At 45.1% G+C, this 25,219-nt stretch overlaps 1 protein-coding gene across 2 annotated transcripts; it reads right to left on the bottom strand.

Annotated features, from left to right (window-relative positions):
- Positions 1 to 386: 386 nt before the first annotated feature.
- Positions 387 to 25,219, bottom strand: GABRP (gamma-aminobutyric acid (GABA) A receptor, pi). 2 transcript variants are annotated; one of them, XM_012649700.1, is made up of 10 exons: positions 25,070 to 25,219; positions 20,883 to 20,977; positions 20,306 to 20,424; positions 15,608 to 15,675; positions 14,609 to 14,826; positions 11,893 to 11,975; positions 6,901 to 7,038; positions 4,757 to 4,909; positions 4,066 to 4,253; positions 387 to 1,945 (listed from the first exon to the last, which is right to left on the bottom strand). In XM_012649700.1, the coding sequence occupies exons 2-10, from the start codon at positions 20,933 to 20,935 to the stop codon at positions 1,643 to 1,645; spliced, it is 1,323 nt and encodes a 440-aa protein (XP_012505154.1). In that variant the 5' UTR covers positions 20,936 to 20,977; positions 25,070 to 25,219; the 3' UTR covers positions 387 to 1,642. The 2 variants fall into 2 exon arrangements, with proteins under 2 accessions (XP_012505154.1, XP_012505155.1); XM_012649701.1 differs by lacking the exon at positions 4,066 to 4,253 and having other exon boundaries at positions 1,559 to 1,945.

The raw sequence follows: 25,219 nt of genomic DNA, 5'->3' as shown, positions 1-25,219 counted from the left end.
CCTCTTCTGACCCAGCCATTCCCATTAGATATGTGTTGTTAAAAGATCAGGTGAGCAAACCTATAGAAATGGAATTGTGATAAGTATCATAATGGGAAAATGAATGAGGGCCTATGAGTATGGAGAATTACAAAAGAGAAACCCTCTTCTAAAGCCATGGCTTATTTCTGAAAGGAAGAGTAAAACCATGCATTTATTAGAAAAGGGAGCTAAGGAATTGAAGATGTTGAGATTCTTTAAAATATTGGAGGCTGAATTGGAAGCTTTACCCTGGCACACTTGCAAATCATCACCTTTGGTGCTGTTGGCTGAGTTTGGCCAAGGAGCAGGGAGAGACGCACACTTGTGCTTCTTACGTTAGGGTGAAGCTGGCTGGCCTTGGAGAGCATAGGTTCTATGACATATTCCATTGTTACTCAGAAAATTCGGACTCAGGCCCAACATTCTTCTGCTCATGCAGGACATGACACTCAAAATAGTCCGGCTAGAAGGATCGAGGATCTGAGCAAGGCCAAGCTTACTTGAGCTAAGCCACTTGTTCCTGGGTAATGCAGTGTGTTAGCTAATCAGCATCATTCCTGGTCATTAGAGCATAAGGATGAAAGCTCCTCTTGGAAAGATGCAGGGGGTCTGCTGCTGGGAAAGTGCTGCTCAGGGCTAGAGTAGCAGAAATGACAGAATGACAGGGATTCTCGACCATGTCAACCAGGTATTTTTAGTACTTCCTTAGCATATGAGTAAAGGCAGCTAGAAAATGAGCTTGATTCTGCAAGTCTTCATGGCAACAGTCCATATTAAGACTCCTAGAATAAGTTTTAAAAAAATTCTTCAATTTCTATCTGTGATGTGAGAAAAAGGCTTTACCATTGTTTAGGACTGATGTGCATATAAAGTAAAACGATAAGACATGTATAATGGAGGAATAAAGCCTCAGACTCCTTCCAGTCTGGGGAATCCATTTTATCTTAGAAATAAGAGATTTATGTTTTATATTATTGATTCACTAACTTTTTCTTTACTTACATTTGATTCTCAGTGATAGGGCTTATGGAGTTTGGGGACAATTCTGCTGTGGTATTAAATAATACCCCTTATTAAAAATACAGCTTGGCATTGAGTTAGTGCAGTGACTCCCAGTGAATTGATATAAGCCCACATTTCATTTTAATCAAAAACAAAAACCTAGAAAATGTTACTCCCTAAATAGGCAACAATATATTTTCTAAGTGCTTCAGACATTTAGTACGTAACACGTATGATTAATTTAGAAACAACCCCTGACACTTGAAGGTTACCCAATACATGTAATGGTACCCTCCCTATTATTTTATGTGAGGTAAATGCAGACCAGGGAGCCACTGAGGAAATAGTCCTGGGTAGGTTTGTAATCTTGGGCTCCACAGGGATGTCCTTGGTGCAAGAGCAATGGACTGATGTTTCTATTACAAGATCCCATAATGCTAGGACTTCTATACAGCTTAGAATAATGGTTAGGGTCCATTCTTTTAGGAGACATAGTCAAATGTTATTTCAGTCACTTGTAGCACCATTGGGTCAAGGTGCACACTTGGCCTAGAATACCACTTACATCACTACGTTGTTCTGTTGAAGACCTGTGGCATGCAAACAATTGAACGCCATCTCAAAAATACATATAGTATGCCCAGTAAAATACATTGGCTAGCATAAAAATCAAAGGAAAGAGTAGTTTGGAATATCGATCAACATTGCTGGGGTTTTGAATTGTGAAATAATCAACAATCCTGCCCATCTTTTCTCGGAAGACAAACTTGAACTTGTCACTGGTTTTCATTGTCAAGTCGCTATAGTCTACGTTATTGCCGGAAATTTCAATGCTGGCAAAGCTGATCTTCCGTTTAAAGCTGGAGATGGAACTGTTGATGATGTTAGTAATATTGACTTCTTCCACTTCCTTCGCTGTCGCCTGGTTCATAGACAATGCAGTTAGCTTAAAAGACTTGACTCAGCAAGATAAATAAGTGGGTAATGAGCTAATAAAAAGTTTAGAGGCCTCAGTATTGAATAATTAGGTTTAATAGAGAGTGGCATTGAGTGCCTCAGAAATTGGCTGGTAAGCCAGAGTTGGAGTTCTGTTACCCTGATTGTAGGCACCTATCCAGATGCAGGTTGCCAACATGTGTAACAGAACGAATAACCATGGCCCGCTCTCAACATGCAGAGCGGTGCGCTAGATGCCAAACGCACAGGCTTTGAAGCTAGCAGACCTGGGTTCAAATCCCTTTCTGTCTCTCACTATGATGAAACTTTAGTCACCTTAATCCCTTTAAGACTCAGTTTCCTTGTCTGCCAAATGGTGATGATATTATCTATCTCCTGAGACTGATGGGAAGATTAAATGGTATAAATTATGTGAAACATCTAGTAGGTGTTTGACAAGTTTTAGTCTGTTCCAAGGAGAAGGGAGTGACTGATTATGGAAGATAATAAAAATTAGCTATGTCCTGAGGCCTCTGCCATGCAAACAGAAAGAGTCTCACTCCCTGCAATCCCCAGGAGCTGCCATTCTCCAACATGGCTGGGGTGACGCAGAATGTGGGAGTGTAGTAAAGTCAGAGAGAGTGTGAGTTGGGTCCTTGGCCAGGCCACTGACTAGGTGTGGGGTCTGGGATGAGTTAGCTCACATCTCTGAGTGGCAGATTCCACAATAGTAAGGTTGGGATAATAATGGTACCCATTTCATTGGGTTGTTGAGTGGACTAAAGGAGACGTTGGTAGGTGTGGAGGGTACAGCAAATACTCTGTAGCGCAGCTATTATCATACACACACCAAAATAAGGGCTTTCTAGTGTCTTCAGTGGAGGCTCTCAGTAATTCACCAACCTCCTTTTTACCAATCTAGTAAATCCAGATTTTGGGGGGTAATTCAACTTCCTTCCTTCCCCTTAGGGAAGCCTATGGGGAGCAAATAAAATGAAGTTCACATTATTCTTAGGCTGACACTCGTGATGATCTGCCTTTGGTGTGTGGGTGATATGACTGTGTATATCTTTGCTCATCATAGCCAAACCCAAGGGGAAAAGTAGCTGAGTCTTTGGCTATTCTCATCCCTCATTCCACACTATTAGACCCTGTGTGGTCCTAACACTTAGATAAAGGTGGGCACCGCTTCTGAATCGGATCCCTGTCATGTTCTCACCTGTTAGCATGAGCTTTGGTATGACAACATCTATCAAATTTGGCTGCCAAGTAACCCCAGGGTTCCATGGGCCTGCAGAGAGCAGTAGGTAAGAGCATGGCCCAGTGCCCATCGCAGGTGGGAATAACAAGTAGATGTCAGGCTTTGGAAAGCAGATTTAGGTTGGGATCCCAGCTCTACCTCTTACTACCTGTATCCCCTGGGATAAGCCACTTGTCCTTCATGTTCCTCAGACTCCACAACTGTAAAAATGGAGATAACAACCTCACTAAATTGTTATGAGCATTTTAAATGATATAATATTTGCAAATGGTTTGTTATGATGTCTGGCACATGTAAATGCTTGATAAATAACAACCATTATTATTATTTAGAGAGCTGGACCATGGCATTCCACTGCTAAATCAAATAATGACAGTCTTTCTCAATTAGTAGAAAAATATGCTAACCAAGAAATTTGTCACAATCTAATTTTTCCATACATTTTTCAGTAAACCATTACTCGTATAATTTAAGAATACAAGAGTGAAACAGAAGAATTAAATAGCAAATACATATTAATCTTAAAATTATAAGCAGCTGATCACGTTGGGTTTGATACTGGACTTTTCATGGATGCTTGTTTTTGTGGTTGTGGTTTTATGTTGCATATGGATAACAGTTATTTTCTGCTGGAAAATTTAACCTATTAATATCTCATTGTATTTGGTTAAATGAATGGTCTTTTTTAAGGGGCACCATGACATTCAGATGTGCCCACCTGAAACAGGATGAGACTCGCTGGAGCAGAGTGAACCACTGGGGAGCAGGAACCGGGTCCAGCTCACCTCTGCAGACCAACCCATGGCACAAGTGATGGGTCATACCCAGGGCCGTTAAATTCTTACCCTATCTTTGGCTGCCATCTGCTGTAAGGAGCTGTAGTGAGCAACTGCGTATTCCAGTAAAGCCCCAAACACGAAGCTGAAGCAGATCCCCAGGTACACATCGATGGCCTTTATGAAGCAGTTGGTGTTGGGAAGAGAAGTGCGGGACCCGATCATCAGTGTGGTCATTGATAACACGGTGGTCACTCCTGGGAAAACAGGCAGGAAATGTTCCCACGTCAGTGGCCAAGAAACCCTCCACCATTTCCTAGCCGAGTGACTCCATTCAGGAGTTGGTAGCATGAGGACAGGATGCAGAAATGGAACGTATCTCATTTTGAAAAATCTAAAAACTTCTGGAACAGGGTTGATTTGTCCATTCTGTACAGATTACGAGTGATGTGGCTCTCTAAATGTTTTGCCTTCTATCTTCTCCTTGGAGGGGATGGTCAGTACACAAAGTAACTGACAATGGACCATCTGACCACAATTATCCCTTACCTATCACTATGAAACATAAGTTTAAAAATGCGCTATTCCTAACGTAGTCTCTCTCTGCCTCTCTCTCTCTCTTTCTCTTTCTTTAAAAGAATTTCTCAAGAAACCAATTCTTGGAACTTACTCTGTGACTATCAATGAAAACAAGGATAGAAGTGGAAAAAAAACAAGTACCTGATAACCCGGTTCTTAGAAATCTGTTGGAGCTGCTTACCAATGCAGGTTCTTGCAGGAACTGAATCGAGGGAGATCCAAAACGAAACCCAGGATAACACCACCAGGAAAGTGGAAGGAACGTAGGTTTCCAAAATGAAATACAGGACATTCCTTCGAAGCTCAAATTGCAAAACCAATCGCGTATAATTTCCTGATAGGGTAAACAAGAGATAAACAAGAGTCTTGTCTGTGCACACAGCAGAGTGGTTTCCCTATGGGATGTTTAACATAGCTATATGCACATGAAGCCCTCTGTCATTCTCCAAAATCTGGCTAATTATGAACCGTCATTATGGTTTCCACAAGAGACACTGCTATTGCATCGAATAGGATTTATAAGGGTGCTGCTCCCCCATTTGCCTCCTTCTTCTTGTGCTTTTCTCTATCACGGTATTCCTACAGCATTGTAACTACTGGCTTCCTTGACCTCTACCCCACTAGACAATGAATCCTGCATGCAAAGTAGTTGTTCAGTGAATACCTATTTGATGAAGATGACCTGAGGCCATCCATTTTTCAAGATACTATGGAATACACCTAGGAGACCTATTCAATACATTTTAATTTTTGAGGATTTTAGAGGCACCCCAGATTTTATGGTACTTCAGGGATATCCTTAGGAAACTAGCCATGTAGTCTGGAGGTGGGGAAGTTATGTGATGGACAGTTATCATAATAGAACACCGTGTGGCAAATACGCTACTCTAGCACAAAGCATGTGCAGGGGTAGGGTTCCAAGCCATGCTCCTGCAGTCCTTCTAGTAAGGGAGGTGAGCAAGTGGCAGACAGAGCAGTAGTGGCCAGACTAGCTTGGTGGAAGGATGAAGAGGTTTTCCTCTGGGAACAGGAGAAGTCTGGCTCAGAGTGGAGTAGGAGAAAAACAGGACAGTGGATGACAGCTGCCCCAACCCCATGCCACCCCCACATTGATGCCTGGAATCTAAAAGTATACGATTAGATAGCTAAACAACAGAAATATTACTGAAGAAATATAGTACAGAATAAAAATATGTAATTTTAGAGCCTGGTGGGCCCCTAGTGATAACTTACTGTTTTACTTTATTAGAGGAGAAATTGAGACACAGGAGTGTTAGACCCGAGTACAGTCCTGTGGATGATGCTGGAAGCAAGCGTAAACCAGGGCTTTGCCCTTTGGTCCAGGGATGTGCTATCAGTCTGCACTGCTTGCTTTATTCTCTCAATTTTGAAAGTCAATGTTTGAAAAAAAAAAAAACCACTTAGAAACAATATTTGACTAAATGATAACATTCTTCAGTAATTAAAGTACGCATGTGCCTCCTGGAATTAAGTAAGTCTGAAAACTGAAGCCATTTTTTTTCATGAACCCAAATTGGGAGTCCAGGTTTGGTAAACTGTGATGACATAACCTTAATTTACAAACTTGTTTTTAAAATGTGAAGTGTTACTTATTTGTTCATTATAAAAGTAATACACGGTAATTAGTTAAAATTTCTAATTTTTATGTAGTTGTGACCTTGGTGTACATATGATTTTTAATATCTAGGCTCAACTAAAATACACAGTACTGTTTTTCAGGGTGCATATGTTGATGAGAATAAGAGTTCTTAATATTATCATGAGGAAGTGAGAAGAAAATGCCAACTGCTTATGTATAAAATTGCATCTTTTAGAAGATCTCCATCTAAAAATGCCAAAGACTAAGAGATTTGATGCTGGTAAATGAAGTGAACAAGTAATTCTTCCTGCCAAGCTTGCAATAGTTACGGTGTTCCTACTCTCATTGGGTCTTGCTACTGTCTTCTTCATCTGTGAGCTGTGTTCTTAGCTTTATTCTTTGGTGGCAGAGAACCAGTGCTCCAGTTAGAAACATGAGTACATTTTATGCATGACGAAGGCACGGAATTTGAGCAATCATTAGAAAATAGTATCTGGAGATAAATCGTGTTAGGCTTCCGAGCTGGTCTGGAGGTCTGCTCGCCAGTGGATAATCTCAATACTAAGGGTGGAGCTGGTAGAAGAACGGAACCCAAACTCAACTCCCTGGCTCCACTGGACCCCGAAGAGGTAAAGAGGAGAAGAGATGATATTTCTGACTTATAGAGCCACCCTCTCTCTCGGGCTGCTTATTTTTATTTTGTGCAATTCATCCCACCAGTTTACCTGTCTCCTGCTGCGATCTGGTGACTAAGGTGAAATACCGCTGTATGGTGTACTGAGCAAGCCGCAGGTTTTCCAGCCCACGCACAGAGTCGTTGCCTCTCAGCCAGGTGAACTCCACGTCGGTTCCGTCATAGCCCCCTGGCAAATAAAACGGAGACAGTGCAAGGACGCTGCAGTTTGAACTGGTCTGGAAAATGGTACAATGTGGAGACAGCACGAGCTCTGTCTTGATGGCAGTTAAGTCCAAGGATGATCCCATCCAAACCTTGGCACGATTTCTCAAGTGCAATGGCCGTGTCTGTTCAGAATGAAGCGACTTGCTAGGACTATTTGCCATCAATTGAGAACTGGTCCTGTGCTAAGTATTGTGTAGATCTGGTGGATGATACGTCTTTAGAAGTGGACTCCTTCATAATTTAAACTACATTTATTGAATGTGTATCTGTGAACACACAATGGCTAATGCTTGACACTGCCTTGCAAGACTGCCTACACAAGCTCTGCTGGTGTTTTCAGGGATTTTAGAACTTAACTTGTTCATATTTCGGCAGTGGCATAGATGCAAAAACAAAAACAAAAAACTTTCAGCTAGTTGCCTTATGGATGTCTATAAATGTATGTTTAATAAATCTCAAAGCAGTTTAATTAATAGATGACAGCAACAATAGTTACCTTTTATTAAACATTTATGTTAGTCCTTTATGCATTATGTTGCTAAGGTTCTTGCAATAATTTCTATATTTCTTCAATTCCAAGATGGACTTTTTTTTATATTTTCTGAAATTGATGGATCTTACAGTTGATTTATACATAAAAAGTAGAGCTTTTTTTTCCTAAAACATTATTATTCAATAAATGCTATTCCTTAGGATTGATGAATTATAATGATTTTCACACTTTATTCTGAAAACTCTCAGATTCAGGGAGGTTGTCTAACTTTCTCAGGATAAGGCAAGCAAGAAACAAAACAAGCACTGTATCTCAGATGATAATAATATTATCTGTCATTTAGTAAGCAATTACATTTCTAAATGTTTCACAACATTATCGTATCATTTAATCCTCAAAATATCTCTTTGAGAAGATATATGAATGGTTCGTAAGCATATAAAAAAGTGCTCAATATCATCAGTCCTTAGGGAAATGCCAATCAAAACTATGACAAGATGCCTCACACCCATTAGAATGGCTACAATAAAAAAGACCGACAATGACAGATGGCCAGAACATGGAAAGCCTGGGACATTACTGGTGGGAATGTACAGTGGTACAATCACTTTGGAAAACAGTAACAGTTCAGCAGTTTCTTAAAAACTTACACATAAATTTACCATTTGACCCAGTCAGTATTCCACTCCTAGGTATTTGCCCAAGAGAAATGGAATCATGTCCACACGAAGACTCGTACATCAATGTTTACAGCAGCATTGTCAATAATAGCCAAAGGTGGAAACAAGCCACATGTCCATAAGCTCATGAATAAATGAATAAAATGTGATATACATTCATACGAAGAAATACTACTCAGCAGTAAAAGAAATGAAGTACTGATACATGCTACAACATGTATGCACCTCAGAAACATTATGCCAAGTGAAAGGGCCAAACACAAAAGACCACGTATCATATTGATTTCATTTATAGGAAACATCCAGAAAAGGCAAATTCATAGAGACAGAAAGCAGAAGAGTGGTTGTGTGGGAGCTGTTGGTGGGAACGGGGAGTGACTTCAAATGGGCACAAGGAGTCTCTCTGGGGTGACAGAAATGTTCTAACAAGGGCATGTGGTGATGGTTGTACAACTCAGTAAATTTACCGAAAATCTTTGAATTATACACTTACAATGGATGAATTTTATGGTATATAAATTATACTTCAATAAACCTGTTAAAAATTAACTCTTTGAGTCAGATACTATTATTTTTCCCACTTCGCTGATGAGGAAACCTGAGGTCCAGGGAGGTTAGTTACTTACCCAAAATCACACAGCTAGTGATGGGATTCCAGTACCTGTGATCTTAAACACAAACCTATATTGCCTTTGTTTTCAAAGGCTACTGGGAAATGTGATGATAGAGCTGGGACTAACATTTTGTTAAGTCTCAGCTATGGCACCCACTGTTTAGCAGGGGTTATTTCTCCTTCCATGGGGCAGAGAAGTAGTCATGAGCTCTTAGGGGATCTCCAGGTAAAAATTATCTGTGGGCTGTCCCTTGGAAGCCCCCAAAAGGTACTGAAGCTAGCTGTCTGCATAGGCCTATGATCTCAAAGAAATAAAAAAAAAAAATCTACAAAAGTGAGTAGCACAAGTTCCTACACTTCGCTTTTACAACTAGTAAATGCTCACAATCGTTACATTATCACCTCTCTGTCCCTGAGTGAATATGGGAAGTTGTGCAATGGTATCAATTCTTTTCTAGGGATGGCGTTTAGAAAAAATCCTTAGCGAGGTTTCTATACCCCCAGACTGCTACTAAACATTCAGCCAAAGCTTCCTCTGCTCACTGGGGATGGTATTTGTGCAAGCAGAGTGCTGAAGTTTCCAGGAGAATCTTGCTCCTGGGATTTGAGATGAGGCCAGCCATGACACATGGAGGATAATTACCTGTTCCATGTGGGACTGAAAATGAGTTCTCTTTTTGATAACCTCAAGTTTTATTCTGCCACCAAACAGCTGTATTGCTTCAAGAAGGTTTTGCATGCATTTAATCAATAAGATAATTAATCTGTTTGTCTGAGTCTTTTAATTAAATGTCTACTTCTGAAAAATGGCTTCTGCCTCATAGTGGTTGTGCTTCTCTGATATTGCCCACTTGTGACCTTACATAGGAGTGCCCACCACTCTCTGGAGCTTGACTACGGTGCCCCCACCCCCACCCCAGACACAAGACATCCTTTGATGCCTTAATAAATCATATCTGTGGTGCTGTGTGCCTGTCACAGGAGCCCAACTTTGGTGGGCAGTTCAGAGTGGTTTACTAAGGAACAATGGAGATTGTTTGACAATGCCAGGGAATTCACGTGTCACACGTCAAATTTAGAGTAAATCCTCGTTCTTCATTGTGAGCAAATCCCCAAATGACAGTTTAGATGACCATTTACTGGCATTACTGTTTAAGGTTTATATATATCACGTAATTTTTTTTTAAAGTTGGAAGCAATTGTGTGATAAATGTTAACGACGGCACATGCGCCACGTCTCACCTCTGCTGTGTCCCTTCTTGCTTCCATCTTAGCAGATTCTGAGTCCTACTGTGTGTCCTCTTGGCTAATTCCAGCCAATCCCAAATGGCTCATCTCAAGTGACATTTCCCCTAGGAAAACTCTGACTCCCCCAGGCTGCCATAACACCATTACTTTTGATTGTTAACATTTATTCTGTTATAATTATTTAAAGTCCTGTACCCTCTAGAAAGACTTCCCTTAGGGCACACAGGAAGGGAAAACACTCGGGTTGGTCCTGAGTAATGAAAAGGAACTGGCACAGGAATATGCTTGGGACCACTGAGTGGTCATCACACTGTAATTCAGTTTAACGTTCTGGCAGGATTTGGGGACTCCAGTCCAAGCATCATGTGGTTACTCAATTTGGGGAAAAATAATGATAATAAATGAGCACTGAAGAAACTGGAAAGCTGTTATTAAAAGCTCTTCATTATCCCCATATTACTGTTTAAAAGCACTTTATGGTATACTCAGGAAAAATATACAGCTCAGATCACAAACAAGCCACTGGAACAAAATCCCTAGGTGACTCCAGCCCAGTGGAAGGGCTGGCTGTTAGAGTTAGGGGAACTCTGGACTTTGGACCCACGCTACGTGGGTTCAAGTCCCAGTGCTGCTCCTTACTGTGTTCCCTTGGGGAAGTTATCAAATCATAATGAGCCTCGATTTCCATATCAGCAAGATGGGAAGCACCATATTTATCTCATAAGATTGTTTGGAAGGTATCGAGTAAAGTGCCTGGTATGCAGTAAGCAATTGGTAAATGGATGCTATAGTATTCATTAGGAAGAGAACATTTATTATTATTGTTAATGACAAAGTTGTTTGGCCAAGGAAACCAGGCCAACAGCAGACTGAGGTCACATAACACATTTTGTTACCTCCTCCTAGAAGTCTTTCCCCATTAGCCTTTCTATCTACTCTGCAATGGATAGTGAGGCTTTCCTATTAATGAGGCGCTTTGCACTAGGACAAAGAAAAAGAGAAAGCTTTTGAGGCTCTCTAGAACTAATAGGGTAGCCTTGGGCACATTTGGTGACAGATGAATAGGACATTGATGAAAGGTCCGTGACCTTCTCGCAGTGACTAGAGGGACCCGTGGCTAATTTGGTCTTGGTGGAGTAAGAGTGGGTGAAGATCATGGCTGGGGAGTGACTCATGAAGAACTCACCTGGAATCAGAGACCCTTTGAGAACTGGTTGCCAAAGAGATGGCATACGTAAAATGTTAAAAGTTTAGGTATCTAGATCTGTTTTCGCCAAAATGTTTTCTATAAAACGATTGTCTGACAAAATACCCATGAAAGGAGATTCCATGGGTAAATAAATTTGGGACATGCTACCACTCCTTCTTGGAATTCACATGGAATTAGCTCGGTAGACGATGTGTAAGCAAATGGGCATGGCTGTGCTCCAATAAAAGTTTGTTTACAGAAACAGATGATAAGCTGGATTTGGCATAAGGGCTGCGGTCTGCTGACCCTTGGTTTAGACTAACTACATTAAAGCATTTCCTTTGATTGGCTTGTCCACTCCAGGTGGAGATATTTGGTACTAACGCACAATGGTTCTCTCCAAAAGATGTAAGGCTGTAAGGTGTTTCTTTCAGAAGTCCCTCAATCTGTCAGGAAGTACAGTCAGAAGGGCTGAATCCACGGTGAATCAGCATCAGGAAAAGAAACGTCACTATACTCAGGACACTCTTCACGAATGCACAGATCTGAGTCACCCAGGACAATCACCTCAGGGGCCTGCAGGGTATACTCACAGCTTTCCAGCTGCAACTTGCATGTCTGTGTGTCCATGGGGTATTTGGACAGATCCATGTTACACGCAACAGTCGTCGTGATTCTAAGAAAGGAAAAATGGATTCAAAAAGAGTGTTATGAGGAATCTATAGAAAGGATATTTTCCCGTCCAACCGCCACTCAAGAGGACTTTGCCTTGAACTCTCACAGTGAACATGTGGCTTGGAACCTGCATCCAAAGCACCCTTGAGGTTTTCTGCGCTAAACAATGCTTGTAAGGCTCTGTTAAAACCGGGTGCAGAGTGGAGAAAGTCAGAATTCTGGCAATTCAGAGGCAAAACTTCTAACAACATCACAGAACAGACTCACTTTTGGGCTTGTTTGAGACGCTTTGCATCCACTTTTAAAACTTAATCTTCATGGCAGACCTGTGTGGGGCTAGAACAGTGCTCACTGTCACTATCATCACCATTTGGCAGCAGACTTAGGGGCTTGCTTGGGCTCACATGGCTCTGAGTGGCAGAGCTGGGACCAGAGTCCCGGTCTGTTGGCTGTGCTGTTCCCACAAGGCCTGCCTACTGCCCGGGATGAGGGCGCAGAGCAAGTGGAGACACCAGGCACTGCAGCTCATGGGGCTTAGTGCTGAGAGATGTTCAATTAAAGGTCAGTCAAGGCCAGGTGAGGCGGCTCATGCCTGTTATCCTAGCACTCTGGGAGGCTGAGGTCGAAGGATTGCTTGAGGTCAGGAGTTCGAGACCAGCCTGAGCAAGAGCGAGAACATTTCTACAAAAAATAGAAAAATTAGCCAGGAGTGGTGGTGTGCCCGTAGTCCCAGCTACCCGGGAGGCTGAGGCAGGAGAATCGCTTGAGCCCAGGGGTTTGGGGTTGCAGTGAGCTATGATGATGCCACTGCACTCTAGCCTAGGTGACAGAGCAAGGCTCTGTGTCAAAAAAAAAGAAAAAAAATGTCAGCGAAACCCTCACAGAGGAGATTTTCATCGACAGGCTTTTATCTTCCTTTTTCTTCAGTGTCGCACATTTTTATTAAGCACCCTTATTTATTCAGCACTGTGCTAGGCGCTTGGGGTAAGTGGAGGCGATTACGGCATGGTGCACACCTCGAGGAAACTCACAGTCCTTTAAGGGAGACCGAGAATAAGGACAGCTGTTGTTTACAAATGCTTACTATGAGCCCGTCCCTGAGCTGAGTGCTTTGCGGGCATTAATGCATTACCCTTCGAACAGCCCTACCAGGTAGGAAATATTTACATTCTCATTTTGCTGCTGCTGAAACTGAGGCCCAGGGAGTCAAGTAAGACCTAAGACCACAGAGCTGCTAAGGAACAGAGCAGGGACGTGCACCCAAATCTGTGTGACTCCAGAGCCAGGCTATTAAACCATCACCCGTTGTTTGTAATCTTCACACAAGACTGGCTGTGGTACATGCCATGACACAGACAGAAGCACATGCACACACACACGCACGCACGTGCACGCACACACAGACACACAGGAGCATTAGGTTTGCACAGTCCTTGTACAGACAGGGATGAGTCCTCTGCCTGTGAGCTGCCTCATGCGACACCCAGGGAGCACCTTTCCTGTTCCAGCCAACCAGAGGCTCCACGAACGATTGGGTGGAAGGAAATTTCAGTCTCAGGGATTTGGGAAGAGGGCAGAGGGGAGCCCATGGCTACAGGTGCCAGATGCTTTGGGGAGCTGCATCTTCCTTTTCTGTCCAAACATGGCTCAGACCGCAGAGATGCGTTCTGGAGCTACCCCAGCTCCACTGAGCCCCATGCAGGGGGGTTCCTCGCACGCACCTCTCTGTTTGTTCCTGCAGTTGCCCTTACTTCTTCCCTCGCTAACTTCCCTTCACCCTTTAAGACTCAGCTTGGAATCCTGTGAAAGCATCCTCTTGCGTTACCTCCAAACCAATAACCTGCTCCCCAACCTGGGTCCCAGCACGCGGGACTTCCTCTGTCTCCACATCCATGTCACTAAGGCGATGTTTCATTCAGCTCTGTGTCCTTGGTGTCTGTAGGGACCGTCCCTGGCCAAAATTGGCTTAAGCCCAGAGTCAGCGAAACTGGGTGTGCTCTCCTTGGCGCCAGAGGTCAATAGGCCCGGGCACGGCCTGTTGACCAAACAGAACTATTCCTCATGACAGATAGCTTTATGACAGATAACCAAGCGCCTGAGGTCTTGCAATCAAGCCAAGGCATCTCATTGTCCTGCATACGGTAATGAGATAAAGAAGTTAAGATGCAAACGTCTGCTTCCCTTAAGCAATCATCTGGAAGGAATGAAAATGTATTTTCCTCAGGGTGCCCAAGGTAGTCACGTGCCAGGAAGTAGCTGCCGGACAGAGAAAAGTATAAGAATAAAGTGACTGGTACAAATCGGGTACTGCAGGCTTGTACGTCTTGTACGTCTTGTACGTCTTGTGTGTGTCTGTGTGTTTCTTTCTGTGTGCATCCCCCGTTCTGCAATCTGGGCTGCGACAGTGTCCAGCACAGGGCTGGCACAGGGAGGCATTCTGTAGGTGCTTAGCGAGCCTGACTAAACTGAGGGAGGGCCCTGCTGTTACGGGACAAGGATCTAGGAAGGCAGGAGCATGAGAAGCATGGGACCTCAGAGAGGCCGTTTCAGTGCTTTCCAGAAAACCCAAGATGCATCTGTGCCTTTTCATCCAGCCGCTTCCCCTCACCCCTGAGGTCGCAGGTGCCTGCTTACCTGAGGGCATACAGGACGGTGCCGTTGGAGAAGAGGCGAATGAGCCTGTTTCCCACAGTGACTTCATGGAGGAAGGACTTCTTGGACTCCACGATGTAAGTGTCTGGCACCCAGAGGAACTCCACGAGGCGAGCATCCAGCGTGAAGCTCTTGTTGCCTTCGAACACCAGCCGCTGGTCCGTCCAGCGCTGTCGGAGGTATATGGTGGCCGTGTAGTCCTGAGGTGGAGGCAGGGGATGGAAAGGGATGGGGCGGCCAGACAAACCCCCAAAGCAGAAGAAAAGTAGTCAAGTTTTACTCCCTTCCCATCTCCACTTAGATCAAGTGTGCATAGACATGGGTGAATAAAGTTATGTCTTAGAGTAGTGACACAAGGTAGTAAGAGAACAAACTACTTTATTTATTCTGGAAAATACCTCCCACTGCCATGTTCAGGGCCTTAACTTACTCGGCACACAAGCTCGCGTTGCCCTAGATCAAAAGCCTTGCCAAGCTGTGGAACTGTTTGGTGGGCTGAGTGCTTAGGGTTGCCCAGGACTTATGCAGAACGCATCCTGGGCCCTCTTGGCAAACCAGCTTTAGTCTGCCCTTGTCTTTAATGTGTTCTCTTGAGTGACAGCATGATTGAAAGCCATCACTTGATCATCAGTTTTCATCAGCTTGTCTCCCTCTCTGTGAAGGACCCTGCATACCGGACGTGCCTACTACATTTTTATTCTTTTCCTCAATTCTTATCCCTCACCAATGCACCCACTCCGTTCCCAGGTTTTTCTCTTCCTGGCCTTTGATTCCATCTTCTTCCTGGTAGTGAGAACATCTGTTCTATTAATACAAGAATCTCCACTATCTTGAATTTGGGGGTATGTCTCTAGCTTTTCCATTCCAAATGGAGGAGGAGTATAAGTCTTTCTTTTCTGTTTTTGGGTAGCTAGAAAGTGTCCCCCTGTTGAACACAGAGAGAGGGATTCCTTCGATGGAACAACGAGGGGCGACACTTACCATGTTACTCTCTGAAATGCTAGAAATGCTTGCAATGTCCAGAGTCAGTGCTATCTGAACTGGTTCTCCTAAGAATGAAGAAAGAATTGGAAAGGCATGGAAACACAAACATAAGGTTTCCTAATACTACACTCATACATTAAAAAAAGATTAAAAATTACAAAAGTAATACTTGCTTGTTAGAAAAATTTAAACAGTCTAGAGGTATAAAAAGTAAAAAGTTAATTTCTATCTTCCCCCTCTCAGGAGTGACCATTGTGTATAGTGCACCCCGCTTTTGTATGAAAATACGCACAAATATATAGTTATCTTAATACATAAGCGAGACCACACTGTTTAACACATTGACTGCCACACTAGAAAAAGATTTTTTTCCCTGGGGCCACAGTGTTTTATTATGAAAATAGAATAAAAACTTTGACAACAAAAGAATCCTTTCTAATATAATGAAAAATTCATTATTTTTATTGTTTTCTGTGTGTGAGTTATAGGCAATTAAATTGTCAACATTTGTTGTAACAATACGAACATCAACAAGTAAGATTTTCATGAACCAACTGCAGTTACAGGTGCTTCATGAGGCTTACGGTGTGAGTTAAATACAACTCACAAGGCAGTTAATGGGTTAATTAGTGCATATTTTAAAGAACATAGTGGTGAGATATTTTCTACTTCTTCCGTGGAGAGTTTTTCCTATGGTGCTTGCATTTATTAATAGATCTGTAACAGAGATTTGGTAATCTGATTGTGCAGATGTCTTTTTTGCCCCCTTGATAAGTAAATTTACCACAAGATGGCATTCAAGACTGCTCACAGCTGAGCTTTTGCTGATCTCCTGACACTTTCCTCCCCTTCCTTTACTCTCCTGGAACCCTAAACTATTTAGAATTCTGGAACCTTGCCCACTTGGTCCTGTGTGCAGACTGTTAGGTCTCAGTCCCGGAGTCTCAGCAGCCGGATTGAACTTCAGCAAGAGCCAGTCTTGGCTCTAGAGACCAAGGTGTCAGAGCCAGGTTTGCAGGAGCCAGGTTTGCAGGAGCCAGGCCAGGCCAGGCAGCTTACTCCTCCTTAGACGGGAATGTGGAAGGAAGGGCCTAGACGCCAGCTCTGTTACATCCCCATTCTGTGATCTGAGAAAGTTACCGAATCTTCAAAAGCTGCAGTTTTCTCACCTGCAAGTGGGGATGGTACTAATGACATGCTGGGGTCACGGAGAGGGTTGAAGGAGATTAGGTGTGTGATGGTGTCTTTGTAAAGTGGGGGCAAGAGGGAATGTACAGGAAGTGCCTGCCCAGCACTTCTTTATGGACCAGAAGTTGCTCATAAATGGTTCTCTCTACAAAGCTCCCAGCAGGATGGCCGTCTGTCACATAATAAATAATAGGTGCTCAAAAAAATGGCATTTCCCTTCCCCTCTCCTTTTCATAATCCTAGCTGATTTTGGAAAAGGAACAACTTTGTTCACCAGGTTAATAGATGCAATCTCATTCACTTGCAAACATAACCCCTGGTGGGTGCCACAGGGGACTGTGACTATGCATTAACCAGGAGGGAGAGAGGTGGATTTCAAAAGAAGCTTAAAAACATATAATCAGTAGGAATCCGGCAAAGTCACTTGATTATTAATTTAAGAAAACCAAGCCATTGAATGTAGGTAGGAACTAGGAAATGGAGTTTTGGAGCAAATGCAATTAAAAAATAATTCAGTGTTAATACTTGGTGGAAAAGGGGGAGATCTTTGAGGGCAGGCCCTGAAAGGTGCCGAAGGGGTGTGGTTGCTAAGTGGCTCTCTGCCCCTCCAGGCAGGAAGGTGCAGCTCAAGAAGAGGAGCTTGGAGTCAGAGAGGGACGTTTGAATCTCACACTGGTCACTTAACAGCCTTGTGACCTTGAGCAAATTGCTAAGCCTCTCTGTGCTGTGGTTTCTCACCTGCAAAATAGAGTTACTGGTGCTGCTATGGTTTGAATGTTTGTTCCCTTCCAAATTCAAGTTGATATTTAATTACCATTGTAATAGTATTAAGGTGAGACCATTACGAGGTGGTTAGGCCACGAGGGTTCCACCCTTATGGCTGGGATTGATGGGCAGGTTCGGGCCCCTCTTGCCCTCTCTCTTGTTCTCATGCCTCCACCACGTGGTGATGCAGCAGGAAGGCCCTCTCCAGATGCTGCCACCTTGATACTGGACGTCTCAGCCTCCAGAACTGTGAGCCAATAAATTCCTGTTCCGTATAAATTACCCAGTCTCCAGTATTCTGTTATAGCAGCACAAACAGCCCAAGACATCGGGGTTGGGTTGGGAAGGTCACAGTACCTATTTAAGTGCTATCAGTCAGTGCTAGCTGCCCTCCCTGAAGAATGTAGGGAATGGGAAACACGCGAGCTCCAGTCCTGTTGTGGTTTTTGTTTAGTTTATTTCTACATAGTTCAGTCCAGGCCTCGCCTCAGTTGGCTTTTTTTATGGACGGGAGCTTGCTCTTCTCCTTGGCTATGAAAGCAAGCTGTGCCACCAGAGGGCAGCTTTCTTCCAGGAAAGAGGTCAAAGCCAGTTCCTGGGTGGTGCTCACTACTGCCTGCTCGCAAACCTTTGCGCTGTCCAGCTCAGCTCCTGAAAAATCCTACAGAGGTCTTGTCTCGTAAGGACATCAGGGTCCGAGAATCTGAGTGCACAGACATTACGGAGAGCAATGGCTACTGCCTGGGCCTCCAGGCTGCCATGCAAGTATAGGCTCCCTAGGAGGCAAAGTGCCTAAAGGCATAAAACAGGGGGTGGAGGGTTGTACCTTCCTCCCTTTTTGACTGAGGGCCCTGTGCCCCATTTTCACCCCAGGTGGGACTGGGCCTCACATCTCTGTTCTCAGACTGAGCTCCTTGCCCCAGCGCCCTGCAAACACCAGCCTGCTGTTGAGTGGACCTGACCAAGGTGTGCAGACTCACATGCTTGTCATTAGAGTTCAAAAGGGCCTGGGAAAACCAGGGGACGGTGGAGCCTCTATAGGTTCCTTGACACAGGATCTCAAACCCTGATTATGTGGCCGTGCAAAGGCATCTCTCGGATCTCCAGCTGAGGGAGTATAATCGACTGAGGGCCCTGACTACTGTGCTTTGGAATCTGTCACCTTGCTCTGAGGCCATGCTTCCCATGGACTTCAGCTGATACAGTGGGGACACTAAGGCAGGCCTTTTCCTTGGAGTCACAGAGATGGGACTCCTCTGATGTCAACTTTGGCTCGAGGTCTCCCTGATGGCCTTTCTAAACAGCGCTGCCATCTAAGACACTTCCAGCTGGCCTTTTCTCCTTCCCCCTCTCCTTCCCACAGGGTCCGACTTGCCCTGTGGTCTGACAGCTCCCCCAGCTTCCCTCTCCTCTTGCCCCATTTTCCCTGCTAGACATTCTCCCACCAAGTATCTTGAAGATGTTATCCCCCCTTGCTGTCTGCTCCTCGGAGGATCTGGACTAACACGCTAACCCTAGACCTGACCAGAGAGTTTTATCACCTGAAGGGAGGAGCAGGAAGGGAAAAGGATTGAAATGGATTGGGCCCTGTCCATATGGCAGGCACTATGCTTCAGGCTTACACACTCCACTGCATTCAGTCCTCCCTGCAAGATAGATGGGATGTCCCCATTTTACAGAAAGGGAAACTGAGGCTCAGAAAGCTAAGGTACTTGCCAAAGCAGCAGAATTAGGAGCCAAACTCAGGCTTGTTCAACTCCAAGGCTCTTCCTACTACTTTCTGCTATGAGGAGGTGTGTCATTGTTCTCATTCTCTCCCTCCTTGCCTAATTCTTTCAGCAAATATTAGTCAACAACTTGTTATATGTCAAGTATTGAGCTTCTACTGGGGTTAGTTAGTGAGGTAACGAAGCAAGACTCCTCCAAGGGTTTGCAGCCTAGAGCTGGGACAGACATAAAACCGGTTACAGTATACCAGATTAATGGCTATGATTTGAAGGTATGTCTAAAATAAAGTGTCAAGAAAGGGGATGGGGCCTGGAGGACTCCGGGAAGGCGTCTCAGAGGAAGGAGCCTTTGCACTGAGACATGAAGGAAAAGTGGCATTTTTCCAGGGAGTCAAGTTGGAAGAAGCAATCCCAGGCAGATAAACAGCCTCCATAAAGGGCCAGGGGCCTGGGAGGCCAAGAATGTCAGGACGCATTTGGGCACACCGTGGAGCATCGTAGGAGGAGGAAGTCAGGGTAGAGGGGAGGATGAGAACGGCCGCCAGAGGCTGGGTGGGGAAGGGCCCGGTGTGCCCGGACTCCGTGTGAGGTTGCTGGGGCACGTGTGGGTGCTCTGGGTTGTCTAGGTGGCAGTGTGAGGAGTTAGCTGAGAAGGGGCAGGCTGGAGGCAGGAAGACCAGGTGGGGTAGTCCTGGTGGCATACGGTGAGTTCCTTGAATAATGGCACCGGAAGTGGGGGCAGAAGAAAGACAGCGTGTGAGTGGTTGTTAGGAGGCTCTTGCAACCTCATCAGTGGGAGAGAGTATTTCTTTATCTCGCAGGTGGAGAGGCAAAGTGCTTTCTTCAAGATAGTATGAAAAGTCTTTAGTAGCCGTCCTCATCCATCATTGCCAATTCTTAAATAGGCTGCAGATCAGAGAATGGAGTCAACTAAAACCTCCCGAAACCCTCCACCGCAGACTGTCTCTGCTCCTGTCCCTTCGAATTCATGTCTTGAACACAAAGGATAACCTACCGCCAAAATTGGGCCTGAGAAACTTGTTATATCCTGCTGTAAGGTTCTCAAAGCCAGGCAGGGAAAGCTTGTCACTTCCGTTGACCTCGATGTTAAACTGACGCCCCTGGATACACATCCTGGAAAACAACATGAGTTTTGTTGCACATGTTTGATTATGTGTGAATGAACATTTATGCACATAAACTTGAGCTTGTGTTTACATGTGTGTGTTGTGCGCGTGGACCAGCAGTGACTTTTCTAAAGAGAAGTCTCTTAATTTTCAGCTGTTGAGTTAGCATCTCCATTTCATGACCCATTTGCCATAGATTAAAACGTGGCGATAATTTGGGAACCTTCCAAGTATCTTCTCAAAAAGCACATGGCTTCCTCCTTCTATGACCATTTTGGAAATTTCTCTTCTCTAACTAGAATAACTAGTAGGAAGTTTCATAATCCCAGTGCTCCAGGGAAGTGAATGGTCTGGGTGTTGCCTTGCTGTAGGTAAGTAGGAAGAGCTGCCATCCCCCCACACCCGACCAAATGCCTATACACAAAGCTACTCAGACCAAGGCCATCCTGGGGTAGCAAAGCTCACCTTTGAGTGAAGAGATACAGGCACAGGAAGGTCAAATGGGGACTGTAGTTCATGTTGGGTCGCTGTTCACTCAGAGGGGTTGAAGTAGGAATCACCTGGGGAAACAGGGAACAGGGTGAGCAGCAACCGATCCAACAGGCTCACCTGCTCTCAACCCGGCCCCTTGCTCCTGTGGGTGGTGGGCACCCCGTTTTCTCAGCATGCACGGGGAGCAGCCTCTCTCCACAACTTTTGTTTATAGCTCCTGCTCCCTGCGGTCCCTCCAGGAATGGCTTCATTTTGGAGGATTATGTTTTAAATCCACTCTAAAGAAGGGCTGAGAGCTGAGTTTAGAAAGTGGCTTGCCAGCACCAGAAATGCAGCCGGTCTATCCTGGGAGCCCCAAGACTGTCCTTACCCTGTCCTTGTTCTGCCTTTGCCAGGATGGACACCCCCAACTCTACACTCACCCTGACCGAGCCAGACGTTCTCTTATTTATCCCAGGGTCTAGGCTTGTGAGGCCTGCTGCATAGACAGGAAATAAAAACCTTCTGAGAACCTTCCATGGACCAGGTAATGAAGGGGCTGCCTGCTGCTCCCCCGCCTGCTCAGGACTCTCTTCCCTCAGAAGTGGCTGGGGCCTGTGCCTTAGCCAGCCCCAGGGCACCTGCTGCTCTCTCCACCTCCCAGACCTGCTCCCTGGGAGCCCAAAGAAGCCGTTCAGTTCAGGGGCTGCGCTGTAGGAAGCATGGCCCAGGGACTGGCCTCCTTCGGTTTGGGAGCTGCTGTCAGACGACCCTCTGAGAGAGTGGGAGGCAGACAGGCAGGCCAGCCTGTGTCTGTCATGCCGTGACAGCAGAATGGGGGTTCTCAGGTTCAGGCCTCATTCCCAGGCAACCCCGGTGAGGATCATCCCCTTCCGTGTGGTAACCTTGTGAACCAGGCCACTTTCTAGAATCTAGCCATTCTAGAGCTCCGGGTGTGATTCAGCCATTCATTAATATTACTTTACTTACAAACCCATATGTGTTCATTGTAGAAATGAAAACAAGACAGAAATGTACAAAATTAAAAGTGTAGGTCCCAATAATATGCCAATGTATGTGCATCAGTTATAACAACTGTGGCACCCTGCTGTGTGTGGTGTTGATGGTAGGGCAGGCCGTATGTGTGTGGGGGGCTCAATTTTGCTGTGAACCTAAAACTCGAAAAATAGTCTATTTAATAAAATAAAAACAAAACAAAGAAAGTGTAAGTCCCTCCCTCATTTCCTCTCTCTAGTCTCATACTTCAGAGATAACCACTGTTAACAGTTTTTTTACTCACACATACACGTATATATTTATATACATATATATTTCTGCATGGAGAAAAAATTAAAAAGCAAAATTGGGGCAATAGCATCCACTTTTGGGCTATTAACTTTTTTTCCACTTGATTAACATAGCAAACATTTATTCACTACTTAATACATGCTTACACTTAACCAAGCATACCTAGAATCCTCCCAACTCTATGAAGTATCTACCACCATTCTCCTCATTTTACAGATAAGAAAGCTGAAGCTTAGAGAGGATAAATAATGTCCCCAAGATCATGTAGCAAGTGAGGGGCAGGATTGAATCCAAGCAAGCTGACCCAAGAGTTTTCATCATTGCACCATGAAACATGCTCTTTCTCAATATCAATGATGCCATCCGTGCCAGTTCATTGTTTCTAATGGCTACAAGGTAGCTCCTGAAATGAATGCACCATTTATATAATACATGTCCCACTAAGAATGCTAAGTTATAATCAGGAATGAACATCTTTGCACATAGGTAAGCTCTTATAACTCGGCTCTCTGTCATGTTAGCTCTTTCCTTCTCTCTCATCAAAATACCAGCTATAAAATCAACATTATCAATCTAGAAAAATCAAATTCACATTCTTCCATTGGCCCATCTCCCCAACCTCTGTCCTCGCCTCGTCCCAGCATCGAGTTTAAGAGGGTCCATGGAGGGGCTCCCCTGCCCTCCATCCCTTCATTCAATTTTTCAAAGGCTTTTGAGCTCCTCCTTTGAACTAGACACACATGAGACACAATGAGAGCTCCCTTCTACTAGGGGAGAGAGATGTGTGAGTGGTGATTGGTGTTCCCTATAACCATCCCATAATAGGAGCAGAGGCAAGAGGATATTTAGTATGCAAAGGAAGTGAGTGGTCAGCTCCATCGGGGGAGGATGGGACAGTGCCAGGATCAATGTCACAGAGAAGGTCATTTGATTCTTGAAGAGTGCGCTGCATTTGCCAGGTGGACAAAGGAGGGGGAGCCCTCCGGATGTTGGACAAAGATGTGGAGGATCACCCACGGCCGCTCTCCTACCCACTTATACTCAGCCCCTTTCCCCAGCCCTTGGCTATACAGACTTCTTCCTAGTCCGGCCTGAATTATCATGGGTCTCATTTTAGCATATTCCTCCATTCTTACTCCTCCTACAGGAAGCTGCCCTTGATCAAGTTGGGGAACCATCTAGTCTTCAGATCCAAGATTCCTATTGAATGATGTTTTCCCTGTGGCTGACCCTCTGCTAGGAAAAGGGAAACAGTGTCCCTGGGCCTCTGAACCTCCTATAAGGAGTCTCCCCATGCTCTGGCAGCTTTGCCCAGGTTAGAGCCAAAAATGTGATCCCATCCTACCCTGCTTGCTTGGTTAGGTTGCTGAATGTGTCTCATTTTATTATGGAAGAAGAGGGAAGCTGGAAAAGCCTTCTAAATGCCTTCAAGGTGCTAGATGCCTTGTTTGGTGTTTAATCTCATTTAATTCTCTTGGCCGTGGGGCCCAGTGGGTGCTAATTTTTAGATTTGAATCTCAGATTTGTGAAGGGATTTGGCTGAGGTCACACAGCAATTGAGTGGCCATGATTCGAATCTGTTTTCCAACTTCTCTGTGCTTTCCAAGTTTTTCACACTGAATCTAGGGAGAGAGCCTCCAGCCCCCCATGCTGAATGGGATTCCATTTGATGCTGGTCCTTCTTACACCAAACCCATCTCTGGGATGCAGTGTTGCATCCACAGACGTCCCAAGTAATAAGAGCCTCTGGTGCCGCCACCGCACGTGGCAGAGGAGCCAATCATTAAGTGGCTATTTATGATCGGCCGGCCTGAATGGAGGCTTAGACCACCAGTTCTGATACAGATGCTGGGAATGGCATTTAGCATAGAGGTGCACCGAGCCACCAGAGGACAGTGTCCTGAGGGTTGTTGCTCCAGCTGCAACACAGATTCTGGGTAGAACCATCCAGCCTTCTGCATCTGCTGGAACATAGTACTCAGGAGGTCCTGGGAGGCTCCTGAGCAGGGGCAATCTATGCACTTGTCCTCCCTGAGGGCGCCTCTGGTCAAACTCCTGCCTTTACTTGTAGAGGAGAGCTTGAGCTTTGGATTCAGATACACCTGAATCATTTAACCCCTCAGAGCCTCAGTTTTCCCATCTGAAAAATGGGAATAGGTAACATTCAGTAAATAGTTTTCATTCTCTGCCTTCCACGTCTCCCATGGGGAACCCAGTGATCCCACTATGACTAAGAGAGCCCAAAACTCAAGCTCTTTCTAATGTACCCCAAGCTGCCACCCAGAGTGCGAGCTGACTGGTACCACCTGAGGAAGGACAGGACATTAGGGTCACATAGGTAGCTGAGGGCACCTTTTTCTGGACTGGGTCTGAGAAGCAGAGGTGATTCCAATATGCCTGAGTCTTTACTCCCATTTCCAGTATTTCCATCACATAAATACTGTGAAGCCCAACATGACAACTCCAGGCACGGTGTCCCTGTCCTCAGTCACTCCAGCACAGATAGAATCATCTGCTGGGAAGCAGGAGTGGAGCCTGAATTAGGTTGGGGCGAGGAAAGGCATTATTGCCATGGGTCCTCCTTAAGAAAGTCACGGAAGGTAAGGTGGCGCGTGGTGTGCCCTGTGTCCGCTGGCCTTGGCTGGCTGGCAGCACGGGGGTGAACACCCGTGGCTCTAGTGTCAGCCAGAGGGGCTCTAATCTTGGCTCTGCTGCTTGCTCTGAGATGGTGTTACCCGACACAAATTTGGTGCTTGGCAATTTCCAGGCCCTGCCCCCTCCCCCAGTCCCTCCTCCAGTTCCAGCAGGGCTTGTGTTCGGATCTCCTTTCCTCCCCTCCTTCCAAGCACCAAGAGGGGCCGCAATTCCCTTACCAGGCAGCTGTCCAGACTCTGTTAGGGCAAGTCCTGTGGGCCTTCAGGCAGGACTTTCAGGCAGGGCACGGTCTTCTGGGTCCCCGGGGTTCTCCCCATCCTCAGCCCTGACTCCTCGGATGTGGGCACCCAGCCACTCTCGGGAGGAGT

Source organism: Propithecus coquereli, unplaced genomic scaffold (genome assembly GCF_000956105.1).
Source record: "Propithecus coquereli isolate 6110/MARCELLA unplaced genomic scaffold, Pcoq_1.0 Scaffold301, whole genome shotgun sequence".
NCBI lineage: Eukaryota > Metazoa > Chordata > Mammalia > Primates > Indriidae > Propithecus > Propithecus coquereli.
This window is presented reverse-complemented; position numbering and strand designations above follow the sequence as displayed.